This window comes from Protomyctophum bolini (assembly GCF_963924005.1).
Source record: "Protomyctophum bolini genome assembly, chromosome: 14".
Taxonomy (NCBI): Eukaryota; Metazoa; Chordata; class Actinopteri; order Myctophiformes; family Myctophidae; genus Protomyctophum; species Protomyctophum bolini.
The window spans coordinates 33,783,620-33,811,579 of NC_137875.1; the positions used below are offsets into that span (position 1 = coordinate 33,783,620).

The window sequence follows — 27,960 nt, forward strand, 5'->3', positions numbered from 1 at the left end:
TCAATATTACCTCAAGCAAGAGGCCATAGCCAACATCAGAACCTGACTGAGCAGAAAATGGCTCCTGATATTCACAGATGAGAGCTGTTATACATTAAACATGCTTGTAAATATTCACTAGTCAGACCATTCAAATGGAAAATATGTTTTGGGTCAAAGGTCTATGAAAATGTTGTCTCCAGAGGAAGTCCCCTTAGAGTAGCAGCAGTGATGATAACGGGGTGAAACACCCATAGGGGACTTGGGAGAACATTAGGAGTTGTTTTACATGTTTGACTGTGGGAAAGCAATGATAGCTCTGAGATAAATGATGGGCACTTATCACACTGGACTGACCTCGAGTTACGCACCACAGGTAATGGAATGTTTTGCTTCCATCAATTATATGCAGCCAAGCTGAATCACAATGCATTAGGGGCCAACACATTTTTCTGAGTAATTAAACTGAACTGTTATATCACTGGTTTAGCATATGAATATAGAATACAGTGTTTTAAATCCTTCGTATCAAAGTATGATGCTCTTTGAATCCAACAATAATCCTTATGGAACCCTAAGAATAGCCCAAGCACAAAAGGAGCAGCATTATACGCCAAACGTCAATTTTATTAGCGGTTCGTCTCACTGACAGGATCACATGGCTCGGAAATTATTTCATCATGTTGAAGTCCAACTGTGGGACTACGGTGTTATCTACTATTTTTGTCTCTCTCTGCCGTATATTTCAGAGGCCAGGAACAATGTAGTCTGACAGACATATTCTTTATGAGGGGCTCGTGGTCTCTCTAATTTGACACAGTTGTCAGAGATAAAGCTCCTTAGAGAGTGTGGCCATGCTCTGGGTAAGAATGGGGATTAAATTAACACCCCCACCTTCACATCCTCTGACCCCAATACTAGAGAATAAAACATACATGGAGGAGACTCACTTGAACACCACACTTCCTCCTTAAACCCTGTTTTATTTTTTAACACATTTAGGGGGGGGATCTCCTTTGAAATAGTGCTTGGGTCCAAATTATTGCTGAATGGAAAAACGAGCAGGTCCACCGCGCTTCTTTAGTATTTATGTACACAGCGGTGTAAATTCATCCAGAACAACAATGACCATCATGGGCATAATTTGGATAATATCCAAAAGGATGATTATATCAGGTAACCGCACTGTAAATCAACGAGCGGCTTTACCGTAAATGTGGCCAATGAGAGAGAAATGACACACCGAGCCCCCTCACGCAATGTAACAATACACCGCCTTCTCCTTGGTACTTTCCTATCAAATGACCCGAGCACGTAAAATCAAATCAACACTGGAATGGATCATATCAAATTCTAATGAAAACATAATGTGCTCTTAAAATGTGTGTTGGCCCGGCAGCCAGTCATCCAGAGAGCCCCCCCAGCCCACCCCCCCCCCCAGATGACGTGATGAATAGAGAACACCGATGGAATATGCATCAAAGTCAAGCTCATGATTTATGTAATAGCAGTCACTTGGACACTGATTAGCTGCTCTGTCAAGCGTGTAATACGAGAGGCACAACCCCTGGTTTATCAGTCATTTATCTGAAGTGCGTCCTGATATTATCACTGGATCCTAATGTCATCATTATGCCGCACAGCATGTGCGGGCCAGTGTGTCACGGTGCCGGCGACACAGCCTGTCAGGAGTTCAAGCCTCTTCATTTGCAAAGTGCTCAGACATTCATAGCACTATGTCAACAGTAAAATAGAGAATCATATCAGAGACGGGAGGACGGAGGCACATAGGCACACTAAATAAGTGGGCACTGGAGGGTGTAGGAAAATATTTTCACGTCTCTTTGTGGCCACAGTGTTTCTTATCTGGTGATCTTGGCTAATTCAGTGGAGAGGACTGGAATAACACAGTGTACAAAGTACAAAGAATAAAATAGCAGTTCGTTTTTAGTTTTTTAGTTTACTTAAGTTTTTTGTATGGCTGCTTTATGGATTGATTTATAAGAACAGTCATAATAACATCCACGGTGCACTCAATATGCACAGTGAGAACGCACCCAGACCTCCTCTGTGTGCAACGTGAGGCCCCTCAGAGCCATTTCTCCTGATTTAAATGCGCGCTCACACGCGGCACCGTGCGAGAGGATGCACTGTCGCTGTTCAGTCTGTCAGGACTTTTCTGATCTGCACTCCTACATGTCTTCTATCATGAATGACTTCAACTCCTCCCACGTCAACATGAGAGTGAGACTGCAAACACAGGAAAACAGATAGTGTATGACTGAGCTCTGACAATCAAACACTATACTGTAGCGGATATGGGCAAAATGGCTCATAAACAATTTCTGTCCCTCCAAAAAGGGAGTCGTGGTTGTTATTCTCACAAACATCTGGTTCGTGTACACTAAAAGGAAGCCGTACTGTGGTATAAGTCCATCAACACCTCACACAAACAAAAATAGTGAGGGAAGCTGCACAGGAAAGTGCGCTCTTTGAGTCTCAAACAAAAGATATTAGCCTTGTTTCCAATGCAAAAAGGGCACCACACCTTGGCACCGATGCTGCTCACAATCAAAGGAACAGCCGTCACCAGTGGAACTGTGTTTTTAAAGGATATCTTTAAAAGATTGAAAATACGTGTCATTATGGAAAACAATTGAGTGTGGAACCTTTGGTATAATACTGTGCAGGTCATGCACACAATTCAGGCTACTCTTTTCATCTCACCACTACCAAAGTATATTTCCTGTTTCCCCCCTACCTCCATTTATCTGTTAAATATATGATGATGTATCCTGGCATCATAAAATGTGTAATTCTTGAAAAAAAAAAGCTTGACAATGACAATCTAGTGCTTATGACAAATAATCACCTACAAACAAAACTGGATAATTCGCAGAGGCTGTCCCTGAATATATTGGACATTGTAAAATGTAATGCACACCTTTCTTTATCTAAACATGAAATAAAATAAACAACAAAAACACAACAAAAAAAATTAACATCCACTGTTACACTGCTACAGTAAAGAACAATGCATGGTGATTCTGTGGCCACTGAAATGTGGTATTATGAATTCAAACAGTATGGCCCAGAAGATCCAGCAGAGGGGGCTGCTTACTGCAATCATATGCTGATTAATTGAGCTTGATTCTCCCCATGCTGTGAACATAAGTTGTCCCACACTGTAGGCTACATGTTGGTATGTGGGTAAAGGTTAGGAGGCTTTACCTAAGTCACCTTTTACCACAGGTAGCCCTTCACACCATTTTTGATGAACATTAAGAAAACAGTGGTTTTCTGATTATCCCTCATCAAGCCTAAATCAAACTAGGTTATGTTCATTTTTATTAATTGTGCATGTTCCTCTCTAATTAGCTAATGAGAGACAAAAAGCAGGTTTAGAGCGGCAAAATGCAAATGACTCTTAGAAAATAGCACAAAAAGTAAATGGCAAGGCTGAGAATCATCCTTCATTGAAATGTCAGAGATAAATGGCTCAAATGTCACATCAATTAAAACGGGGGACAGTTAGTAGTTCATTAAAGAGAGAGCCATATTGCACCGTCGGGTACCGTTGCCAACCCTTACTATCTGGGGCAGACTGGCAGCGGGTCCAGATGGCACGGAAATCCTCACAGATTTCAAAATGGTCTCTGCAGGGGTGGCGTTTTTTTTCCCTGCTTCCACCCTCCACACCGAGACGGGGTGTGGGCCACGGGCCCATGTAGGCCTATACACTTTCCAAATGGAGGCATGCAGAACAGTGAAGGTGCCACGGAAGTAAAAATAAAACAGAGGTCAACACAAACTTCTAAAGTAACCTAACGTATAATGGATGCAACACATTTAGCTAGAATCTGTTTCCACTAGTCCTCGACTGTCCCAGAAATCAAATGACAACAGCCTCAGAACACCTTTAACCACTTTAACCTGGTGTTCCAATTTTGGGCATATATTAATACCTACAAACATTTTTTTTTTTTAATGTTTTGAAAATACAAGCTCACAATGTGTTGCCCTGTCACACGCTGTAAACTTGTATATCAGCTATTTTTTTTCACTTCCTAATAAATCACTAGTGATCATACCGTATAAACCAGGCCTATCCTAAAGAGCAATGTTGTTGTTTTTTAATTGACCTTGCTACTTAGGACTACAAGGACAATAGAATAATAATTAATTAATTATCAATATACAAAGCTTTAATAATAAAGTAACAGTGTAGCTGCATTAGATTACAGCCTATCGCACATTTACATATGTCTGTTGGCACAAAGTCTTTACTTCTTCACTTATGTTGGAATTCACCTACATAAAAGCTATTACTATAGTTATGTTTGTTGTGAATTATATTATTATAGGCTACTGACCAAGAAGCCCTAAAAATATGTAACCCCAGCTGGGGTACCAATAGCAGCCTGACTGTTAGTACCCTGGCCTACATATATGGACACTTGGATAGCTGCCTTTACTTTATGATCTAAATGTATATGCCTACGTATTTCCACAGTGGTCTCCTTTATGAGAAAAATAGATTTTAAGTAGTATTTATGTTCAATTTACCTGCATCCCTGGATCCAGGACCATTCCCTGAACCACAGTAAGAGGCAGAACACCAGGGGGAGAGAACACTTTGTCGAACCAATCAGCGAGCAGGACTCCGCCGTTGCGTCTTCTGATTGGCCGCCTCAACCACGTTGTCGGGAGAAACAGGAACAGAGATTCAGCCCTCATTGTTTTGCAATTTGCAGAGAGGAAAGGAAAAGCATCGACCGCAAGGCACTGCATGTAAGATAACCGCTCCGACAACGGTTTAAATACATTATACGTTTATAACACGCTTTTATGTGCGTTCAGAGGTATGTATGCAAGCAGGGAACCTGCATACACACATGACATGAAGCAGGCTTATACACACCGCTATATAGTTTGTAGGGATGATTTATGAAACATTTATTTGTAGTTTGGTTTGTTATAACCTGTCTATACGTTATCTAAGAGTTCGCCGAAAGTCTAGTTTTACCATGAATGGAACATTTTCATTATACATAATGGAATTATAATGACGTCTCAAAACACCGGGGATAGCAGCACGTGGATGATTGATTCCCAAAGAAAGTAACGCCAAAGCCCAATGGCAACTCTAGTCTCCATACCTTTCCAATTCCAGTAGAAGTGGCCGCCTGATGCTGTCTCGCTGAAATATTCTTATCTACCATAAAAGCGATACAGTAAATGTGCTGTACTATTTTGAAATCGCCTCTTTTCCACACGGGTTGCTTGTGTATTGAGCCGTGTGTACTGTGTAGCCTACAACTAATTCTGCTCTGGATTTGTGTGTGTGCGCAATGATAGGCAACTCAATAAACATACATTTTGATCCTATCAATAAACTGTGCTAAACACTCACTGAGGATATCCACCCGACCATGAACATTTAACACAGATGATTATTTTTAGATGAGTATTAATATAAAAAAAAATGAGATGCCATTATTCCCAAACTCCATTATTATATTACAGTGTTAATTGTTTATTGTCCACCATGGTGTACACTGCAGCACAGGTTAGCATTTTGGTAAGGTTTGGCTTAATTGACAATCAAGTCAAAATGGATCCATTCAGAAATACAATGGGAGCTTGTGCTGCACATAAATGTTACATCTGTGACTGCACAATGAATGCCCATACTGTAACCACATGCTTGGTGGTGTGTGGTTTCAAATTAAACCCATTGTAAATTAATCATTGCATTGCCAACTTCTATGAAATATATAAATATTGTATTAAAACATCCAGTGTTTGCTTATATATTCCTAGACTTTTTATTTTATTTATTTCACTTTCCTATAATAGTAGAGCCATTGAGAGTGGTAGTAGTATGTGACACCTCAAAGCTTTAAATGTAGCCTGAATGTGTTGATTCTGAACTTAAACAGTAGCCTAAACCCGTTCTGAGATTTTGCTAAATTGCAGAAATCCTTTTTCGACAGATAACCGGTCATTATAAATGTAATTTTCCGACAGAAAATGCTGATGATGAATCGTATGGACATCAATATTCAAAAATGGCCAAAGGAAAAACGAAACACGTGACTGGGCCTTTAAATGTGAGAGTTAATGTTGGTGTGGACAGCTAGTTTTCAGGTCAGAGGAGTTTCAGAAGGAGTGATTCCTTGGTAGGAACCTTTACAATCAGTGTGACCTTTATTTATTATAACCTCCATCTCTCAAAAACTCACATATAACATAGTCAATCATCTCTCCTTCCCTCAAAGTAAAAATAAAAAAGAAACTGCTGTCTGGTTATTGCCAGTATCCATCTCAGTCGTCAGAAAAGCTGCACGTTTTTGCTGTTGTTAGGGCTGGAAACCAGAATCCCATCGGAGTTGCACCCTAAGGAACAAATTTAATGCTAGAAAAACATCCCGGCCATCAACCAAAAATGACGGATTGAAAATAATGTCGAGCTATCTGGGGAATCCCCCACCAGACAAGGGAACAGACTGCATTGTTTTTCTCATTTATCCCATTCTGACCGGGCACCCATTTTGGTGTTAGCATCATGTTATGCTTTACCTATTGAAAAATAGCAGATCTACAAGCTCATATCGCGCCACCGAGTGGCGCGATACGAGCTTGTAGGTCTGCTATTTTTGAAAAATTCGAAGAACGACTGACATTTTTAGAATCTGATCTCAGGTCAGAATGGGTTCATCAGACCAGTGTGTGTCCAGTGGAAACCTCGTATGAATCTGATCTCAGGTCAGAATGGGTTATGTGATATATAGAACAGAAAGGAGGGAAAAATGGGCGATTTATTGGTTAGATAGGCGTATTCTTTCCCATGCACGAAAGAAATATTAGATAGTAATGTAGGGATCAAGTCAAATCATGACATTGTTCAGGGGGCTAGGTGTTCAAATATGTAACTCATCACGTGTTGGCGGCCCACTAGGTTTTCAATAGATCATTCGATGCAAATAAGTGTGGGAAAAGGCTGAAAGTTACCACATGAATATGTCAATGAGCACGGTGTAATTTGTGGTCTCTTAGCAGGGCGGCGAGATGAAGAAGCGGGGGGAGAGACCGTGCACTCAGAAGACCATCTCATTGCTCAGCCCCCTGGGGACGATCCGAGTGAGCGCATGTGAGAATGGTGTGCACACCATCCAGATCCTAATGGATGTCGCACCTGCTGAAAGGTACTGTACAACAGCCCGGTGTGTGCCAGTGACGCGATAAACAAAGGTGTGAAATTTACAGGCAGACAGAATCCACTCCCGTGATGGAGTGCCGCCATTCCTCATCGCAAGCAGGGCATGTTTGTAGATCCCACAAGAAATATCCCGGAGAAAGTTGGGCAAAATATGAGGCAGGCAGACAAGAAATATGAGGGGCCCTAGAATATAGTTGGACTCGAAATTAGATTTGTGATGGCATGTGGTTGTGATTCTTCCGGCAGTATATTTGAAATTTCAGAAAACATAAATAAAAATAACGGTTTATTATCCACGAGGGACTTGATTAGAGCCAGAGCCTGTAGGGTCAATAAAGGTCAAGGGGGGGCACGGCATGCTACTTCCTGCTTATTTATGTTCCTTTCAAGTTGTGTACAGTACACTGAGTACAGTTGTTGTCAGCCTACTGAGTCAGCCTACTGAGTGTCAGCCTACATTCAAAACCAGAATATTCCATTAAAGTCTTGGCCCTTTCCATCCATAAACATTCCTAGAATGTCATCTGTCTCAGTGAAGTGATTCCAACTGATTAAAGCATCAGCATCAGTAAGGACTTATTCCTTTTTCCCCCCAACAAATTCCCATTTCCAGGTCTACACCACACATCTCAGATTAGTTTTGATTAGATTGAAATTAAATATCCATGTATCACAGATTCACATTTGATAAACTTGATTGGTTTGGGAAATTAAACTGGTTTCCAAACGCGCCCAGATAGGAAGTCATCCTTTTGAAAATGTATGGCAAATTCTAATTTATGGAAACCCATTAATGGTCTTGTATATTATACCTCAACATGTGTTTCCTTCTTGACTGTCTGCTATTTCCTAAAATTCATCAAGCAGTGAAAAACATTCCACTTGTTGTTAATGAGTTGAAGTGAGGAAATTAATAATATGGAATTTTGATTATGGAAGATGTCCTGCAACCATGTGCAAGCACCTTTCTCCCTCTCTTCCTGAACAGGGTTTAATTTGTGTGTTCAGGTTCAGTAGGAATATGCAAATTAATCTAATGATTCGCATCAGTAGATCATTTCTCAGTTTAATATCGTTTGCTATGTCGGTCATAAGTGTAGTTCCGATTACATCGCTCCCCTGTATGTTCTCAAACGTGTGAGCTCAACACCATTAAACCAAATATTTTGATTTTATCGTGACCAGTTGAATATAATATTACAGTCAGAGGATAGCAAAGAAGCAATAGCCAGCTCTGGAGTAACACAATGTAAACAGGCATTGAGACAGGCAAAGATAAAGTGAGAAAATATGGGCTTATCTTTGCAAGCGGCTTTACATGTAGATCTCACAAAAGCCTGCATATAGCAGTAATAGTTCAGGTCAGCCATTTCCATTGATTTATTTATGACATACTAAACAAGGCTCTTTCTAGCTTTGGATGTGGTATGATGTAGGCTTAGCTAGTCAGTATGATAAATGGTCCCTGACAACATATTTTGGATAACGGAAATGGTTAAGGTTCATGCACATCACCAAGGAAGCCCCAACGTGTCTGAAAAGAAGTCGAAGCCTGGAAGCTTTTCATGACTGAATCCGCGCCTGCCTGCCCTGCCACGGTTCACAATTGGTTGCCGTCTAGCAGCGGGAGTAGCAACAAAAGCACTGGCGACATTGATAGATAGTTATTGATAAATGCCATTATAGCTACATAAACGCACTTGAAGCATTGCTTACACACCATGACCGTCAGCTCTTTCTAATAGAAACGTCTCAAGCCCCTTTTGCTTCCTAACTGATCTTAGGAACATTTTCCCTGAAATCAACCTCCTCCGCCAGTCTAACGACAGCCCTAAAGGCACTATCAGATGAACAAATTCATTACATCTCAACAACCCCTGTTGGGGCCTTACACACCAGCTCCCTGTTAACCAGCCACCCCCCCCACCATCCCCCCGCCCCTTAGTTTAGCATGGTCATAGCGTTCACAGAAAAATGATACGTATTTTGTTTACAGGAGATTACTATTATCTGAAATATGATGCTTCTCGCCTCTTTTCACACACAGAGTACAGACACATAATACGGAGGAAAACATAGGGCACTTTTTTTATTAGGGTGAAAAATGAAAAAAGGGGCCGGACTTCTGCCCCGAGACATTTTTGTGGGCATATTATTTTACAATGCTTTGATCAATTTGTCTGTCAAGCTTGCTGAGATGTGGGGGAGCTGGAGAAAAGCAATTTAGCTTGTGAGGTCCTCAATAGAAATGTACTACAGGAGCCCGAGTGTGACATGTTGCATTAGAACCTGAGTAGCCTTTATTGCTAGATAATGTCGCGAGGCAATGCCGATATCAATCACTCTTTAACAGCTGGTATGATGTGTTTTTATGAAGTGGAACAAAATAATGCACGAGGCATTTTTCAAGAAAAATAATTGATTTAATTCAGTGGGTAAGGGATTTCTGCTTTTTAACAACACCACAAAAACAAACAGTGGAAATGCAGACACTAAATATGCCAGGAGCCACTAACTGTTAAGAATAAGCTCTTTGCTTTTGCCTCTATAGAAAATTCTAATTAATAATACACAGATAAACAATAAACATTCTGTCTCATTTGCATATAGATATAAACAATATATTTCTGTATCTGAATTCCCAGCACACGCGGGTCACGTGATCTGCTGAAAATCCTAAGTGGCTCAAACCAAAAAATTATCATTATATTTCCCAAGCCATAAATCCGCCTTTTTTTTCCCTCTGACACAAAGCCTTATAAATCTGTGTCTGATTTTTCACATTGCACATTGTTTTTAGTTAATGATTTTCATCTGTTTGTTGTTCCTGTGATAGCGGGGAAATGTACCATATGTTCCAGCAAAAGACAAATGATTAGCAAATGAAATTCTGGACAGCTGTCTGACTGAAAGCGTTTGGTTGATAGCATTCTGCTACCATAATTAGCTTAAGCTTTGGGTTAATTAACTTTCTACCTGGATATGCATAATAATAGCATTCTGCAGAAAGCCAAGAAGCTTCCAGTATATCAGCAGCAAAGGCTGGCTTTTTATTTTGTATTTCGGCAGCATATTTCAATTTCAAGAGGCGATTTAACTCGGGAGCATCGTCAAATATTGTAGATTTTACTCTCCAAGCCAGATAATTCTGAAACAATAGGGGTGTATTATGTGGCAGAAATGCCATTTCTGAATGTAATTAAAGCGGATGAAAGCAATCACCGATTTTTAAACGCTTTTGTCTAGCATCGGGCCTACTTGTAATTTAAAAAAAGAAAATACCCATCAGGAGGAGAAAGGAGGCAGGAGAACCCCCAAGTCCTTATATAAGAGGCTGTTGAGATTGAAGTGAAGTACAACAGTAATTAGTCTTTTGTATGAATTTGCTGGCCATGGTCATGATTAGTTAAGCATGTGAGGGGGAACTGCATAGCTCTTAAGGAGGAGGGTGTTAAAGTCTATTTATCACCAGTTATCCTCACAGCTTTCCATTATCACCGACAACACTGGATGTGCCTGAGAACCGCCTAATTGTTCTGAGGTGGAGTGTGTTTTTTTGTGTCGAACCCGTCGCCCCCCCCTCCCAGTCACATTGGCATTCATATGCGGCCAGCCATTTTCCATCTATCCAGCCCTAATACCCAAGCTGTCACAACAGCTTTTACACACTACCGACACTGGTGTGAAATATCTGAGGTGATGCATTTATCGTTTTCTCACACTCATGTAGTGCTGTGAATCAATGTCCTGGTTCACGCTGAATAACATAGTATAGTAAATGTGTTTCCTGTGCGGGGGGCTGTTTATTTGATGTGCGCCGCACACCTTGGACCACATCAACAACTTTGGGACTTCTGTGTCTCTGTTTCGCTCTCCATCTCTCTGCACCGCTCGCCACCCGCCCCCTTCTCTCTCTCTCTCTCTCTCTCTCTCTCTCTATCCATCTCTCTTTCACACATGCTTTAGATGATTAGAATACATAATTTAAATTAGTTTGGATGGCTATGCTCAATTTTGAAATCTCTTAACAATTATGTCCCGACTAATAAGCTTATAGAATTGGGAACGAAAACAAATACAAAGCAAAAAACAGCGATGTAATAATATAAATTGAGATCTGCTCGATCACAATTCAACCATAATATTAATAAAGTAGGTGAAGACGTTCTGCTCTAGCTGACCCAGTCCCTTTAGAAATGTATTTATAAATGATTCATTGTGAAATGTGCAATGATATTCAGATCATTTTTGATATTGTCGTTAAAAAAAAAAGGCGGCAGCCTTTAGAATTGTGTTGTTCACATTGTGAAGTACAGTACTCAGCTGCGTATTCATTAAGGTGCTGCTCCCACATGGCCCCGGCCTGGACCCATCTGCGCTCTGCGTTTATGCCTCTTGTCTCCCGGGACGGCCCCAATCAGGCTGCATGTGCCATTTCCTGTGTAAACCAACACCTGTGTAACACGCTACCTGTAAACCGCCCCTATACGCAGGCGAGGCACTGTCTGACATTCACTTGTCAATCGGATGAAAATCTTTGTGAATGCTCTGTGTGATTTCTAAAATGGAACCCTCCTCGGTGACGACGGGCGCCGGTTTGCCTGAGAGGGAGGCTGCGTGGGCTGGAGATGTAGACTAAAAGTAGAGCTGCCATGGATGTTTTCCCCCGCTGTCAACCCAAGAAGTTTCCCGGCACAAAGGGCGACGCCAGTTTGTTTTTGGAACTTGATTGGATTCCTGTATCTTCCCCGCACAGCAGGGTACAGTGTGTAACATACTAAGGCAATATGGCTATGCGGAGAGATGATGCCGCTCTGACATCTTGGAGAGGAGTACGAGTCAATTATGCCCAAGTGTTGTTCTTGCTTATCTTCCTGCGGCACCAAACAAGGATTTAGTCAAGGATTTAGGGGTGAGGGGGCGGTGGTGGGGATCATGGTAAGCGGTTCACAACAAAACACTCAAAACTCCTGGGAGCGGGCACTGATTTAAAAATAAATTACAGAAGACGAAGCGCTAACACTCAAGGGCCCTCAGCAGTGCTGGCGTACACAGGTGAAGATTAGCCTCCTCGCTAATCAGAGGAACAAGGCAGTAATTTGCTCCGAACACAGACAGTAATTAGGACTTGGTGACACTGGATTCCCATAATGCCTTTGTGCTTGACGTGGTCAAGTTTTGACAGGGGCTATCCATGCAGGGTCACCGTCCCCCCCCAACGCACGCCCACAGTCTCTCGGCCCTCTTCAGTCGAGGCTCTAAAAGGTCCCTGCAGTTACAGGGGATCCCTAATGTACTTTACGTCTCCCTCACTGGCTCCTTACCATTCGGGGTAATTGGAATCTCTTACTGTGGCACTTGAGAATAGAGGCTAAAAATGCTATTTGAAACTGCTCAGTAGTCTGTTGTAGATAAACATTGCCGCGTCGAGGTGTGGATACTACTACATAATGGAGCAAGAGTTTAGGCTGCGGTAATACATGCCTTCACTGACTCGCGTGGTTAGCCAGTAGGGAGAAGGCCCTAATTGTTGTGTGCATTGTTGCCTACTCTGCAGTATTTTACCACCACCTTTATGTATTGGATTGAGCGCTGTGGCCTCTTCGGTGGACATTCGCTAATAAGAGTTGTTGGTTATCCGGAGAGCTGTTAATCTGGCCCCCGGATGTTTTCTTTACGAAATAACAGTGCGGAGCAACAACAACAAGGATGGAATAAAAAGCAACTCGTTATGGCTCAGCTGCATCTCGAAAGCTCTCGACTTTACTTTAGGGCCGCCGCGTCTCAGATAGGCATCCGGAATGATCTTCAAATGGTTGAACGGGCCCCATTTGAGCAAGTGGCTTACAATTGTATCACAGCCTTTGGCTGAGAGACCATCAGGATCTTGACATTCATAGAGACATGCTGTATCCCCCCCCTCCCCCCCCTCCTTTTTAGACAGTCATTTTAGGCTTTTTTCATGCTCTCTTGAGTCTTTGACGTCTCCGAGTTAAGTATCCGCGGCTATAAGGCTAGAGGAAAATATCGGACTGGTCCTGGCCCTTTCTATTTCATCCTCTGACCCGCGATGTTACCCATGATCGGTGAAGGAGAACTCTGACAGGCGGTGTCAAAAGTGACAGCCGATCGAGTCGGGATGAGCGCCATCACGCTTCACGGGATGGAGGCATGAGTTCCGAGTTTTTCCTCCTTCTTGTGCACCACACCATTACGCCCCCCGCCAGATTGCTATGATTCCTTTCAATTAGAGCTTGTGGTTAACCTGTTTCCCCTCTCATGCCCACCGTTGATGGAGGAAGTCACATTGAAGAAGTGGAGTTCTAACTCAGAGTTAGTGGAAAAAAGGGGCACGGGGGGGACACACTGAACTTCTAACTATGCTAAAGGAAAGTGACAAATAAATTGTCAGCATGTTTTTTATTTTATTTCATATTTTTTTTTTATATCTCAGATACAGTGTTGCCCGTGCCTTTTATATCCTTCTGTCTTTTTTGATTGTTTCTCGCAGGATGAATGATAACCCCCAAACAGTTATATAAATGCTCAATTCATTCTTTATATTAGAGTGAGAAAATAGGTAGAACTCCGAAATGACTCCCCACTTTGCGGAGCAATGATTTATGGTAATTGGAAATTGATTGTGACAGGAGCACAATATTAGAAATTCTCTCAAATCACAATCTGCTATCAAGGGAAATATTCCTTTTACTGGCTGCAGCAATTCCTGGCTATTTCAGTATTAGTTTCTCATATCCTTTCCTCGAGGTAGAAAAAAAAAGGTACTGTATGCCTGCCTAGCTATAGGATATGCTGTTATTCTAATCACTCAAAAGATAGGTTCATTCAAACAATCACATTTTGTGCATGGTCCAAATTTGAGTAGTTTAGTGAAACTGGAACATGGCCAGTTTAAGCACAGTTATTAAAAAGCTGTTCATAATAGTTGTCTTCCATATAGACGGGGAATAAAATCAAATACTGTAGCATGATGTTCATCTCAAGACAATGTGAAGATTGCCTCTCCTCTGAGGATTTCAATGTAATTGACGTGACATTTATTAGACATCTCTAATCTCTCATTTCAAGGGCACAATTTCTAATTTGCCAATATGGCCTTCATGAAGATCCTATATGATGAGGTTTGAATTGTGCTTCGAGTGTAGTCACTGTACACAGTAAAATCCTCAATGTTCATTTTACTCTGGGAGTGTAATGTTTGCCCCTAATGGACTCTTGCGGGTAGTAATAGTGTACATGTAGCCCGTAGCGGGTCAGTATGTTTATTGGTTCAATGTTCTTCAGAAACAACCGTGGTGCTGGTGACAATGCTAACGCACCCAGTGTCGGTGTCCATTTTGTTGTTTACTGCCCGTTACCTGTGCTGTGTCACGTTGACTTTTAACCACTTTCAACCTCCCGTCCTTATTTTGGGCATTCTTCAGTCATTTCTTTATGTTTAACAAAATAGCAAATAGGTATTTTAAGTAAACACAATATATTGCATGATCTTGTAGATCTACTATTTTTGTCATTCACCGTACAACAGAGTATATACAGTAGGGGCTTACGTTGTTAACCGAGCGAGCGATTCTTTTTTGGCGGGCGCATCCCGTAACGGGAGCGCCGATGGGGAGTTGGGGAAAAAAATTAGCCGTGGTGACAAGTTTGAAGTGCGAGTCGCAGGTCAAAGGTGCGAAGCCTTAAGCAAAGGTGCGCTACCCTTTGTCCGGTAGATTGTAAGAGGCCTGCGGGGTCCAACAGGAACATTTCCACACACAATATCCCCGAGCTGTCAGTGTGCAGCGGCTGGAACATCCTCTCAGAGAGAAAACGGGGGGGTGTTGGATGGTGGGGTGCGGAGGGGAAGAGGTGCTGCTGCTGCTGCTGGTGGAGGAAGGGAGGGAGGGGTGTGTGTGTGTGTGTGTGTGTGGGGGGGGGGGTTGCTGGGAGGGAACAGTGGTCGGAAGATCGTTGCTGAGAGAAAGAGAGAAGTGGAAAGGGTTGTTGGAAGGGGGGGGGGGTGTAAGTTGTGGAGAGCCAGAAGGGCTGTAGAGAGAGGATAGAGAAATAGAGGGGGTGGGGGGGGGGGCAGGAGAGCAGGGGGGTGGGGGGGTAGAAAGGAGAGACAATGACAAGTAGGGGCTGGCTGGGCACTCACCCATGCCGACAGAGATTGCCATGAGCCATGGCCATTGTTTGAGCGGGTCTCAGCGCAGGAGCGCTCGGTGGGCTTCCGAGTTTTTCGCCACTCCGGCTATAAACTGCCGTGTGGTTTATTTAGAAATGAGAGTATTTACACCTTTTTACTGTATTTACACCCAGTGTTAAACGACACCCAGGAGATTTCCATCACGCTGGCCGCAAACTAGCAGGCGAGGAGTGGTTCCAACTGAAAACGGACCTGCTCAGTCATAACACTCAACAAAAAAAAAACAGCTTGTCCAATATAAAATGTTATTCAAACTGTGACCTGCAGGAGTGTAAAAACACTTAGGGCCATGTTGACTGAATGTATTAAGGCGGGGAGGAGAGAGACGGTCTGTGTGTTTAACAAAGTAAATGTGTATTATTAATACCATACAGGATAAACCAATTTTGAAAAAGGGCACTTAAATGGCGACATTATTTATTTATAAGTCCTGTACACCAGTTAATGGAATTGGCGCGGCATGCTTCAGATCCAGCAACACAGCTTGAGGTCCACTTTGCAGTAATGCACATGCTAAGAGAAGAACCTTCCCAGTAGGGTCTTTAAGTGTCAAATATGGGTCAGTCTGCTTGTCTTGACCTGGGGGGTGGTCAGCAGTTGTAGAGAAAAACTCAGCTGTTAAGTGATGCCAAGTCAACCGACGGCAAATTCCTCCAAGCGTCTTCTCATGCTAAGATGCATGTCCAAGTTTACAGCTCGGCTGGCCAACACCACTCTGGCCAAAAAAAAAAAATCCACTTATTCTGTTCATGAACTATAAACTACACCCAAGCACGATTGAAAACCATTGTTGTGCTTTGCTCCCAACTTTTCCTGCAAAACTTGGCTCCGAGGCTTTTGAAAACTATTTTTCAAAAGCCGTTTTTTTGGGTTTGCTTTATTTTTCCAAAGCTTGTTTGAAGTAACTTGTTAACGCCTTTTCTCTTTGCTTATATACTTTATCATACTGTGCCTTAAATGTACTGTCAGGATTACTGTTAAGCATACACTCAAGAAATATCTTTAACGGCTCTGAAACTTGTCACAATGCATGTCAAAATAAGCCGCTCGTTTTAATGTGTAACTCCAGATTTTAAACGCAGCACAGATTAATGCCTAGTTGTTGCGACTCAACGCAAAATGATGTCATCAGCATCACGCATGCCTTCTCACCCGTGGCATGTTATTACACTCTCATGACACATTTTAACGCTGCTCGACCTGAGAATTCTTTTATTATGATTACTTATTCAACCCACCCCCCCCCCCCCCGCTGTCCCCCCATCCCCTGTTCCCACCGACTGCCCCTCACCCCCCTCCCCCCTGTTCCATCCCCTCACAGGAGTGACGAGGCCCCCCTGCGCTGCGTGGTCAGCGTCGACGGCCCGGCGGAAAGCGGCCCCGAGTCGCAGCGCTGTGTGGAATGGCTCCAGGCGTACTTCAGTGAGCCTCAGACCGCTGGGAGTCTCCCGCTCCCCGCCTTTCACCACCCCGCCCTGCAAGGAGGTCTGTCATGGATAAATATTTGCAGAGCCATGACTGGGATCAGGCCTTCACTCTTAATTGTCAGTTACATCACTTACACTCGCTGGCTCACTGTGTTATAATGAAGTATTTTATGGCTGAGGGAGAGAGGGAAGGAGAGCGAGGAGGCGGTGGAGGGGGGGGGCGCAAGAGGGTGAGTGAGTGAGTGAGTGAAAGAGAGGGAACAGAACACAGAGCTGTAACTTGGTTCAGTAATCTGTGGCAGCTCTTACTACGCGTGTTAGTCTTGGCAAGCGTTCCCATGATTCTTGGCACATTCTTTGAAACTGATCGAATTCCACTCTTGACATTTTCAGACAGGAAGCTTTTTTTTAATGAGAACATGTGAATGGTAGTAAAGTTTGAATGAGCTTATTGTTGGCTTGACCAGTCACCTACGGCAAGGAAAACGAAAAGAGAGCTCCAAGAATGGACAATTAGTGTCCTTTCAAGCAGAAGTCGTGACACCAGAGTATATGATTGGAGGCATTGAGTGAAATTTGAGGAATTAATTATTAGTTGACGTGGCTTTTTTTTTTGGGTCATGGAATTATCTGGGCCTATACGACGTATTTGTGAAATCATTTCTGTAGGCCTACGTCTACAGTTCAACGTTGTTTTTCTTTACACTTGTTAGCCAGTTGAACTTTATTATGCGGAAATCCTTATTGCATTTTAACTTTAACATTTTCAGAACTCACTTAGGCAAGAAATCTCACATACACAGGGGAAAAAAACTATAATATATGCATTTAACAATTGTGCCTCTCTCTTCCCCTGCAATCAGGCCTTAGTTGCTCTCTAATTTCATGCAGATCTGCAGTGCTTGAGTGATGGCATTTTCAATGAGCAGGTACTCCATTGAGACCCAGTATACAGCTATGGGTCCCCCGATCCCACGCAGGCAATGCAGAAATACATCAGGACCAATTACGATATCAACTTACAGTGTGATTCCCTTCACCACCAAGTGCTTGTGTACCAGCCCCAGGCTCTTTCAAATCGCATCTCATCTGAAGTCTTTTGGGTTTTAATTAAATTTCAGGATAGATGGAATTCTTCATTAGTACCTGATCTGAATAGGTGATTGTGCCGCGGTATACGCTCCTCTCTCCCTCGCCTGTTGTTTTGGGGGATCGGTAAATACAGGGTTTAAGCTCGGATTGCTCTCAGTAGTCTAAACCACAAGACCACGTCGGTGTAAAGAATGTTAAATGTGCACAACAGGAGTATTCATCTTTTGAGGGAAGAAAAACGGATTCCCTTTTTTTTTAATGTTTGTTGTTGATTCACAAATGCTAAGGAGTAGCATTGCACTTAATAATGTACATATTCCCAGTCACTCTAGTCATGCTGCCTAGTGTGTGCAACTGTGCATGGGGGAAGGGGGACAAAAATGTAATCAGGTCATTACAATCTATATGACAACCAACTATTGTTTGCTCAGTTATCTTGTGGGAGAACGCGCATGTCGCAGCTCTCGCACACACGGCGGTTGTCATGTAATATTGAGTTGTGACCTTCACTTGAAGTGTTGCCATGTTTATTTACACATTTCTGACAAAACAAGCCACTTTTCATATTAGCTGTCACCGTATATACCTGGTGCTGTGGAGGTGACATGAAAGGAGATGTGAGACACACTTTTATATACACCCCTGACTGTCACACACACAACATCAAATGCAACTTTGGTCGACGGTGTTAGAGCAGAGGTGCCGGCGCGCATACACACGTGCACGTGCTGTGTGTGTGTGTGTGCGTGTGGTTTGTATGTGCCCGTATGCGTGCACATACGCCCCAGCACATTCACCTCCCCGAAAAATAAAAAAAACACAGACGCCATCGCGCACTCTTAAAGCAATGCATATTCTTATCTCATTAATTATACATCCATATGTAACAGACGAGAGGATCTTAGTCTCGGTAAGCGGCACAGGGAACGTGTGAGGGGGGGAGGGGGGTGCGGGCGGGTGGGCTTGAAGGGGGTGGGGAGGGAGGGGGTGCTCTTCAAAGCCCCAAATGACTAGATTCTTGCAGGGATCCTGTGCCTCCCTCTGTGCACGGCGCAGGGTGAGATGAGACGCTCACCGGGACTCGCCCCTGTGATGTGGAGAAGGAATTAGGGAAATGAACGTTTTCAGAATATCGAATAATCAGAGAATCATCAGCACCCTGTCAGCCTTCAAAAGTATGGATCCCTCAAAGACTCGAGAGAGACTGAGAGTCAGAGTCTTCTGCCGCCCATTAGAGACAAAGGATAATGAGGGCGGCTGATTTCTACTATTGTCTTTTTATTCTTACAACCATGCTGAGGTGCTGACTGTCAGCTGCAAATCACCTCCTATCATTAGGAAGGCCAGGCGAATCTAATGTATTCTTTTATTTTTAAGCTACTATATATGCATGTATAAGTATGTATGCGCATATATATTATTGTGTGTGTGTGTGTGTGTGTGTGTGTGTGTGTGTGTGTGTGTGTGTGTGTGTGTGTGTGTGTGTGTATACTGTGTGTGTGTGTGTGTGTGTGTGTGTGTGTACAGTGTGTACAGTGTGTGTGTGTGTGTGTGTGTGTGGGGTGTACTGTGTGTGTACACACACACACACACACACACACACACACACACACACACACACACACACAGTACACACACTGTACACACACGCACACACACACACACACACACACACACACACACACAGTACACACACACACACACACACACACACAGTACACACACACACACACACACACACACACACACACACCAATTCATTCTCTATATATAATATCATATCCATTCCTGCTCATCGATTGTGCTCTGGTTCAATCTGGCTTGTCCAATGGCCCTGTCACCTGGCCTCGCGGTAGGTAATGACCTGTGACATAATCATGGGACGTCTGTAAACCTGTAAGTGGTACCTCTCAACTTTTATTTAAACAATTGACATCACTGCACCCCTATCTAAAGAGGGTCCTGACCCCAGACACACCGTATTAAGCCCTTTATGAAGTATGGGGCTCGGGGAGCGCTCTCCAAATCATTGCTGGTCACCTCAAGTGACCCGCGTGGAATCTCTGCCTCCGATGCGGCTGAGGGGCAAAGTTCTTTAACCCCTGGACTTGTGGATAAAAACCACAGACACTTTTAGACCTTTTATTTAGTGGGCCACGTCCATCTGAGAGAAGCGACCGCTCCGGCTTGGTGTATAAGGCAGCGGTTCTCAACCTGTGGCCCGGGACCCACTGGTGGTCCGTGAGGATATTGCAAGTGGGCCACCAAATGATTTAACTAAACACTTAATACTGTATATAAAAATAAAGTTAAATAAATACAAATTAAAAACCTTGAAAAATGACTTTTCATTGTGATGAATAGGAACTTAAAGTAGTATTGATCCAAGCTGAAGCTTAATCCATTGATTCATCATTCAAAATGAACTGAAAACGCACACAGGCCAGTTAACCTCAACCCAATCAGCTCACCCATTTCCGCTGCCGTGGTCTGGTGGGTGGGCCGTGGACGCTTTTGAGATTTCCAATTGGGCCGCGATCCAGAAAAGAACCACCAGTAAGAACCACTGGTGTAAGGTTTGCTCCTGTAGCCGCTCAGCCTGCTTGTGGGTAAAACTGCTGTCTTGTTGGCGTGACATTGACTTTCGCGGCTTGTCAATAATGTTCGCATCAATGGGGATTTGTCATAACCATGGACTGGGCATGTTGTCATTTACCCACCAGCGACGCCAGAGACATCAATATGTACCACACGCATCATGTGGCCAAATCCATGCGTTATGAGGGAGAATAATGCATAAAAGAAATTCCAGTGGCGGCATCTTATCTCCTCATAACATTAAGTCTGTCGTAGCGTAAGAGCCCGTCATCTCGTTGACAGCGTGATTATTACCTGAAAAATTATTAAACAGTACCTACGGGCCTTGTTCAAGACAAAGAACTCACATGGGTGCGCATCAATCAAATGTATCCCCTTTAGGTTTTACACTTATTCCCCCCAGTTTAGGCAAATTGCCTTGTTCGCGTGGCTTTGTGTAGCGGAGAGTGACTATAAGGTAGCGAGGGGAGCCTGGGGAGCAAAGGATGTTCACTCTGCAGAAGACAGTCAGGGGTGTGACATGTTTTCACACAATGCCAATTTAGAAGGATTTCACATAGATCACTTGTCATGTGCTCTTTTAGACCACATAAATGAGAGAGAATGGGAGATCACTAATTGAATTTTTATGACCGAGTACATGTATAGACTGGAAGAATTCCACCCTACAGTAGCTCAACCCCCCCCCCCCCCCCCCCCCCCCCCCCAAATAACTAGACTATTGTTCCCCTGTCTTGTTCACAGTGCGACGAAGTGTTGTTCACTTGTCTGCACAACTTCACAACTGTGTGTAGCTTCTGAGGTTTTCGATATGTCGCTTTCATATGCACACTGTCTTCTCAGTCGGTAGTAACAGTCGGAGCTGTACAAATACATGCCTCCTCAGTCACTTTCTGGTAATCCCGAATAAGATAACAGCGCAGCTAAAGTGCTAATGAAATCAAAGCCGTTAATGTGGCGGGTTAAGCTGGAGCTGATTTGAAGAATTCCGCCATTTAAGTGAAGATGATATAATGAATCGACTCTGAATAGAAAGCAATTAAAAGGACAAATTGGTCTGATTAACCTCAAAGTCATCCCGCTGCCACAAATGGTATGCAACATTCAAATTATTATTATTAAAAATCTGGAGCAGATTCACAGTCTTTTTGGCCCCTCTTAATCCTTTTAAATGAATGAGCGAACTTTTTTAATTTTAGCTTTGACCTCTCAAAGCATAACCTAGATTTTTCTGCTTTCGGAATGATTTTCTCACATCAGCTATACTGTATCGTGTTAAAAGCTACTTCTAAGGTCAAACTGGGTAATGGTATTATGTATTTACATGTTTAATGACTATTCTAAAAATAGTGAACAGATCGGATGAGCTCAGGTTAATTTACGTTCTGACAAAGAGTTTGACCTTGCCAAAATATTTTATAAACAACATAGAAGACATTGTCTTCACAGGACATACAGTACAGTACAGTAATACAGAACGCATGTTCGGCCTATTGACTGAAATGCAACGCTGCGTAAAACTTTTGGCTCCTGTTTGAAAATACCACGGTACATACAGCATATACAGTATATATTTATATATCTTTGGAGCGTGCGTCGTCCACATTGTAACTTGACAGGTCTTGTCATCAGCTCCTCCATCAGCTGTCTCGGTGTGATTGATTAAATGAGGTTCTGTCTCTCTCTCCGTCTCTTTCCATACCCCCCGTCGACCCCCCCCACCCCACCGCACCCCACCCAACCTCCACCCCTCCCCTCCCCTCCCTCCTCTCCCTGTCCTCCGCTCTCTCTCTCTCTCTCTGGCGTGTAGACTCGTTCACCAGCCGCGTGCTGCACATACTTCAGAGGCGTGTGAAGTGCGGAGAGACGGTCTCGTACAAACGGCTGGCGGAGATGGCGGGCAACCCCAGGGCAGTGCGAGCTGTGGGCGGGGCCATGAGGAGGAACCCGGTGAGTCTGAGGGTTGACGTTTGATTGACAAGGCCTCTCTCTCGCTTACTTTGTTTGGTCAACAAGGGAGCAGAAGAAGGAGATTTAATTTAATTTCATATTTTAGGATATGTGTTTTGAATTGAATTGGGACTTTCTTTGACCTTTACCTCACGACGTGTACACACACATAAAAAAAGATGTATTCAATAAAGCAATACAAAATGTAGTTGCAAAAAAGAGAGAGAGAATTAGAGAGATAATGTATTTCTATTTTCTATTTCCACATAATATTTCCATTATAAGCAGTATTTCACCACAAAACACAAGGTGCTGTGGATTTTCCAATGGTAAAATGTCTATATTTGCATTGCTTATAAGTAATCTATTAATCTAGACCAGTGCCATATGTTAAACTGGTATTAGATTATGAATGCCTAATATCTGCAAGTTCCACTGTCGAAGAACCTAGTCCCCATTAACCCCACTATGGATGCACTCAAACATTTAACCCATTTTGACCTGAGTTTTCTGAAAAAGCTATGTTTCTATGTCAGTGGTTCTTCGATTTTTCAAAAATAGCAGACCTACAAACTCGTAGCGCGCCACTCGGGTGGTTCCCGCCCCCAAAATGGGTTAATATTGGATCATATTTTCACAGAAATGTCACTGTGAAACGTTCCTCTCACATAAACCAATCTGTGAGAAGTGAGAATGATGCACTAGGACTTCCCGCCCATCCCTTGTTTCCACCTCTTTCTCTATGTTGTCGTGGTGGGTCTCTGCCCCTTGTTGTTCCTTTTGCTCGCGCTTCCTTCAGTGTGTACAAAATGGAAGGCCTTTTGATCAGAGCATTTGATCAAAGCCAGTTTAGCTCCGCCCGTGTGCTGTAGTGTGGTGGTGTGCTGTGTGAGAGGCAGAGCACAGTACCTGTACAAGCCAATCTACAAGCCCACAATGCGTCACAGCGCGACGCATTGTGAGCTTGTAGATCAGCTATTTTCAGCATGCAACTAGTTTTTTATTTAGTTTCCATTTCCTCAGTGAAAAAAGGTAGTCGACGAACATTTTTCGCCTTAGTTTCAGTCGACGAAAACAACACTGGGTTTAACAGAGCCAGTAGAAAAAGTAGTGACATTCTTTACTGAAGTATCAATACTGTTGAACTGCAATGTAGAGATACTATAAAATTCCCGGAAAAGTACAAAAGTATTGGGTTTCAAAATGAATTTAAAGTACCAAAAGTAGAAAGTATACTCATTATGCAGAATGTCCCATTACAAGTTTTCAAATGCATACAAATCTTTTTTAAATAGCAGATCTGCTATTTAAGCTCGCAGTGAGTCACATTGTAGCAAATTGTGAGCTTGTAGATCTATTATTGTATATATTTTGTTTAATGGCCGGAATATATAGGGCTGAAGTGGTTCATGTGTTTTTTGAGTGGTGCAACCACTCCAAGGAACAGTGTTCACCTATGTGTTCACCTATGTGGCCATGAGCACCAGTATATGACTATGAGTACCAGTAGGGGCGCTGTTGTGCCAGAAACAGAGAGAGATAGTATTAGTGCTGCACTGTTGCCTGCTAATGAGAGAGAGAGGAGGGGAGGGAGAGAGGGGAGTTGCACCACTCAGTTCACACGGGTGTGATTTTTGTTATAATACCGGTAATCAAAATCTACAAAGTAACTAGCAAATTATGTTTTCAATTCATTTTAGTCTAGTAAAAGTATACAATATTTATCTCTTAAGATGGAATGTAGTGGAGTAGAAGTAGAAGTATCGAAAATTGGAAATACTATTGGAAATACAGTAAAGTAAAAAAATACCTCAAAATTGTACTTAAGTAGAGTACTTGAGTAAATGTACTTTCCACCTCTGAACAGAGCACTTCACCCACCGTATGTAATGTATAGGTCCTTATACAGAGATGGAACACAGCACAACGCTAGCCTGGCATAGCCAGAACTTTGGTGTTAAATCATTGTTTCCAAGGGGCGGTTACAAACAGATTCCAACGTCACAGCAAAAAAAAACGTCTCAGCTTGAATAGTGGGCTCCGATTGGTCACCCACAACTCTGGGGTGAGCGAAATGTAATTCAAACTGAGGTGTGCTGGACCAATCTCCCCAGGGATTTATTATTTTCCTGTGGCAGATTTGTCTGGTTCCCAGGCTAGCACAACACCTGTTAGGACTGCTCAATTAGTGCAAAAAAAGTGAAATATTCATTGATTCATGGTTCAAGATTTGTATTATACGCCTACATAAGAGTAAAATCCTTTGGTTTTGTAATAAACAATGGCAAAGATATAATGACTTTTCCCAGCCCTTTATTTTCCGATGATTAAACAAATGGGTCATATTGTGTTAATGGAGACACCACTGTGTAATACATCTTGCACAGTATTTGTTGTTCCTCCAGACTCCAAGGTGTTTCCAAACAGCAGAATAGATGGTACTGTACCTTTTTTGTGGACCAATGGCTCTCTTTCCCTCCTCTTGGCTTGCGCAGAACTAAACATGCCACAGCCGGGGGCACGGTGGCACAGTCGGTAGTGCTGCCGCCTCACAGCTAGAAGGTCCTGGGTTCGATTCCCACTGGGGACACACGCCGTGGGCGCTGGGGGGCGTGTTTCCTCCTCCGCGTCATCAGTGCCCATACCCGAGGCGGGGTTGGAGAAAGGGCCTTTCTGTGTGGAGTTTGCATGTTCTCCCCGTGTCCCCCTAGGGTAGGTACCCCCACAAAAAACATGCAGTAATCCTGGTCTCTAAACTACCTCCCCCTGGCCAGCTGGGGTGCCTGATGGAGGGGAAAGGAACTGGTCAGAATAACGTGTTCCTTCCACACGCTATGTCCGGGGGGGGGGGGGGGGGGGGACTCCTCCCTGTCAGGTGAAAAGAAGCAGCTTGGACTCCTCATGCATAGAAGGTCGGTGAGGTCAGTCATGAGGTCAGTCCGCTGCCCCCCCCCCCCCCCCCCCCCCCAGGTTGGCAGACGAGGTGTAGCGCCCACCATTACATTAGATAATTGACACTGGGAGAAAAATATGGGTTGCAAAATCGTGGGATGAAAAAAAAAACATGCCACAGCCTAGTCTCACGGTAGTCAGACAATAATATATATATCTAACGTCTCAGTTATTGATGACGTAAAATAATGTGGCTGACCACGTCTAACTGACCACGTGAGACTATAGCCAGTGTAGCCACGGCCTAACTCATTTATAGACTCATTTCTGGTACAGACACAGTGCTTTATGCTAGCGATAGAACCAGGCGCAGTACTTTGTATGTACAAAACAAATACTGTACATTATGCACATGTGGAAAAGAACAGTGCTTGTACAGGGCTGGAAGCGGCATGTAGTACTTTATAAAGAGGTGGAAGCACAGAGGTAGTCCCTAGACCTCCCATACACAATCGTGTGCTTAATGTTTTTGCCGTGGTGTAAGCAAAGTGAACTTCCACGTGTCCCCACAGTGCCGTGTGCTTCCCTTGGTGATACATGTGTGTGTTTTAAATAAACACTTTAATATCTCAGAATAAACAGACTGTATAATACATGGAAATTAATAATAATGGCAGTGTATTTTTGTATGCGTTTCATGTGAAGCACAGGGGGTTTCTGTGCGCATGAAATGTTGCCATACAAGTAAAAGTTTGAATTGACTGGACTTGGTAAAAAAGCAATTTCTGCATCGAAATGTGCTCATTTTTATAACGCAGTCATCACTTTCTACATGATGCATTACACGTTCGAGAGGGACGTCTAACATGCCCACTTCTTACTGACGTTTCTTTCCATTTATTGGGTAGTGGTGGTGGTGGTGATGGTGGTGGGAGGGGCTGATCCAGAGTCAGATTGTCAGTGTCAATTACTTGTCAGCAGCGCCAGTCCACTCGGGCTTCAGCTGTGAAAAGCTCAGTGTAGCTGGATCGATCCTCGCCTCTCTGTGGCACTTGTTTTTTCACCAGGATTTGAGTATTGATAAGCCTGGTGCAGGGGCTCCAGCCCCCCCCCCCCCGCCCCAAGTGAAGAGGCAGATCCTGAAGGCCTTGAGGGTACCCTGCTCTATCCCTCCAAACCCGGGGAACAGTATTGATCTGAATACTGGAGCAGTATTTCTCTGTCTGCAAGGTTAATCTGGGGCTCGGAAAGTTTTATTGCTGTTGATACGGGAGAGGGTTTAATGATGGATTTGAACCGAAACGCGCTGGATGTCCAGCCGTTGTAAAAAGCGGCCAGAGGCACAGTGATCAAGTCACGGCACCAATCAATCCAAAGACTCGACTAATAAATGGAACAGGATAGTTTGCAGCACAATGGTAGGATGGTCGGGGCATTGGTGATGTCTTTGCCCTCGCGTGCATTTTGAATGTATGATCAGGAAGGCATACATTATGTTATGCTCTGAAATGAATAAATGCTGTAACTCAAGCCCCAAATTGCCACTATTGTTAACGATGGAAGTGTTTTCAGCTTGCTTGTTTAATCCTTCTCCAGCCATTTAGTTTACAAAGAACTCCGGACCCCCCTGGCAGTCGTCTGTAACAAGAGTAAACGCTCCAGCGACTTCCTCCTTTTAATGATCACAGGGTTATCAGATCTTAATGTTGACACCCTCTCGATTGAATATTCATCCTGCTGGTGTTTTTTGCCCATTAATTTTTGATTGCTGCTTTCCTTTTACACTATTAAAGTGTAAAAAAAAAAAAAGAAGAAACATTTATACCCAAAGACCAAACAGTCACCCTCGATGTAGATTTGTTCACGATCAAACCAGACACTGCTTGCATTGGCATTTTTTTTCCAGAAAGAAAAATGCAGATTCATGATTTCATGAACATTGTGGTCGCTTGTACGACATTACATTTATGTGGTAAATGTGGGATTCCTCTATGCATAATGCATGTCGTGTAGCATCAGCCTCAAACATTTGGGTTGCTGTCAACAAAAATCAGTGAGGCTTAAAAAATTTGTCTTATTTTGATGCAGCAGTTTTTTATGCAAGTTTCATAATTAGGATGTAGTGTTTATTTACTAAAACTAGCACGTTGTCTCTGTTTTACATTAGATACATTATGCCATTATGCCAAACATTACATGTGAAGTTGTGAATGGTGCCACTAGTAGTGGTCCAGTCAGGTTCTGCCTTTCTGTTGCTAACTTTTTCTTGTTTATATGACAATGGACATTTTGTCTATTTAGAAATAAACAGATAACGCATAAAGCATATGCTCTGTGTCTCCTGGCCACTCGAACACGCTTCGAGCGCCGACTGTATCATTTTCTGTCCCCACTTATGGCATTCTGTAATTACGTTTTCTCTCCCCAATTTCCAGGTTCCGCTCCTTATCCCTTGCCACAGAGTCATCTCCAGCAGCGGACAGAGTGGGGCATACATGGGCGGCAAGGGCGACCATTTGAAACAATGGCTGCTCACCCATGAGAGGAGAGGAGGGGAAGGCTAAAAACCCAACTGTCCTTCATTTGGT

The 27,960-nt window shown here is 43.2% G+C and overlaps 1 protein-coding gene across 1 annotated transcript; it reads left to right on the forward strand.

The window, feature by feature from the left end:
* Nucleotides 1–4,743: 4,743 nt before the first annotated feature.
* Nucleotides 4,744–27,947, forward strand: LOC308327864 (methylated-DNA--protein-cysteine methyltransferase-like). Its single transcript, XM_080781435.1, has 5 exons — nucleotides 4,744–4,770; nucleotides 7,042–7,187; nucleotides 16,735–16,898; nucleotides 22,341–22,480; nucleotides 27,808–27,947. The coding sequence occupies exons 2-5, from the start codon at nucleotides 7,051–7,053 to the stop codon at nucleotides 27,934–27,936; spliced, it is 570 nt and encodes a 189-aa protein (XP_080637561.1). The 5' UTR covers nucleotides 4,744–4,770; nucleotides 7,042–7,050; the 3' UTR covers nucleotides 27,937–27,947.
* Nucleotides 27,948–27,960: the final 13 nt, after the last annotated feature.

Coding starts and splice junctions, on each gene's coding strand:
- LOC308327864 (XM_080781435.1), top strand. CDS start 7,051: ATGAAGAAGCGGGGGGAGAGACCGTGCACTCAGAAGACCATCTCATTG. Junction 16,899..22,340: donor CCACCCCGCCCTGCAAGGAG/GTCTGTCATGGA, acceptor TCTGGCGTGTAG/ACTCGTTCACCAGCCGCGTG. Junction 22,481..27,807: donor GGGCCATGAGGAGGAACCCG/GTGAGTCTGAGG, acceptor CCCAATTTCCAG/GTTCCGCTCCTTATCCCTTG.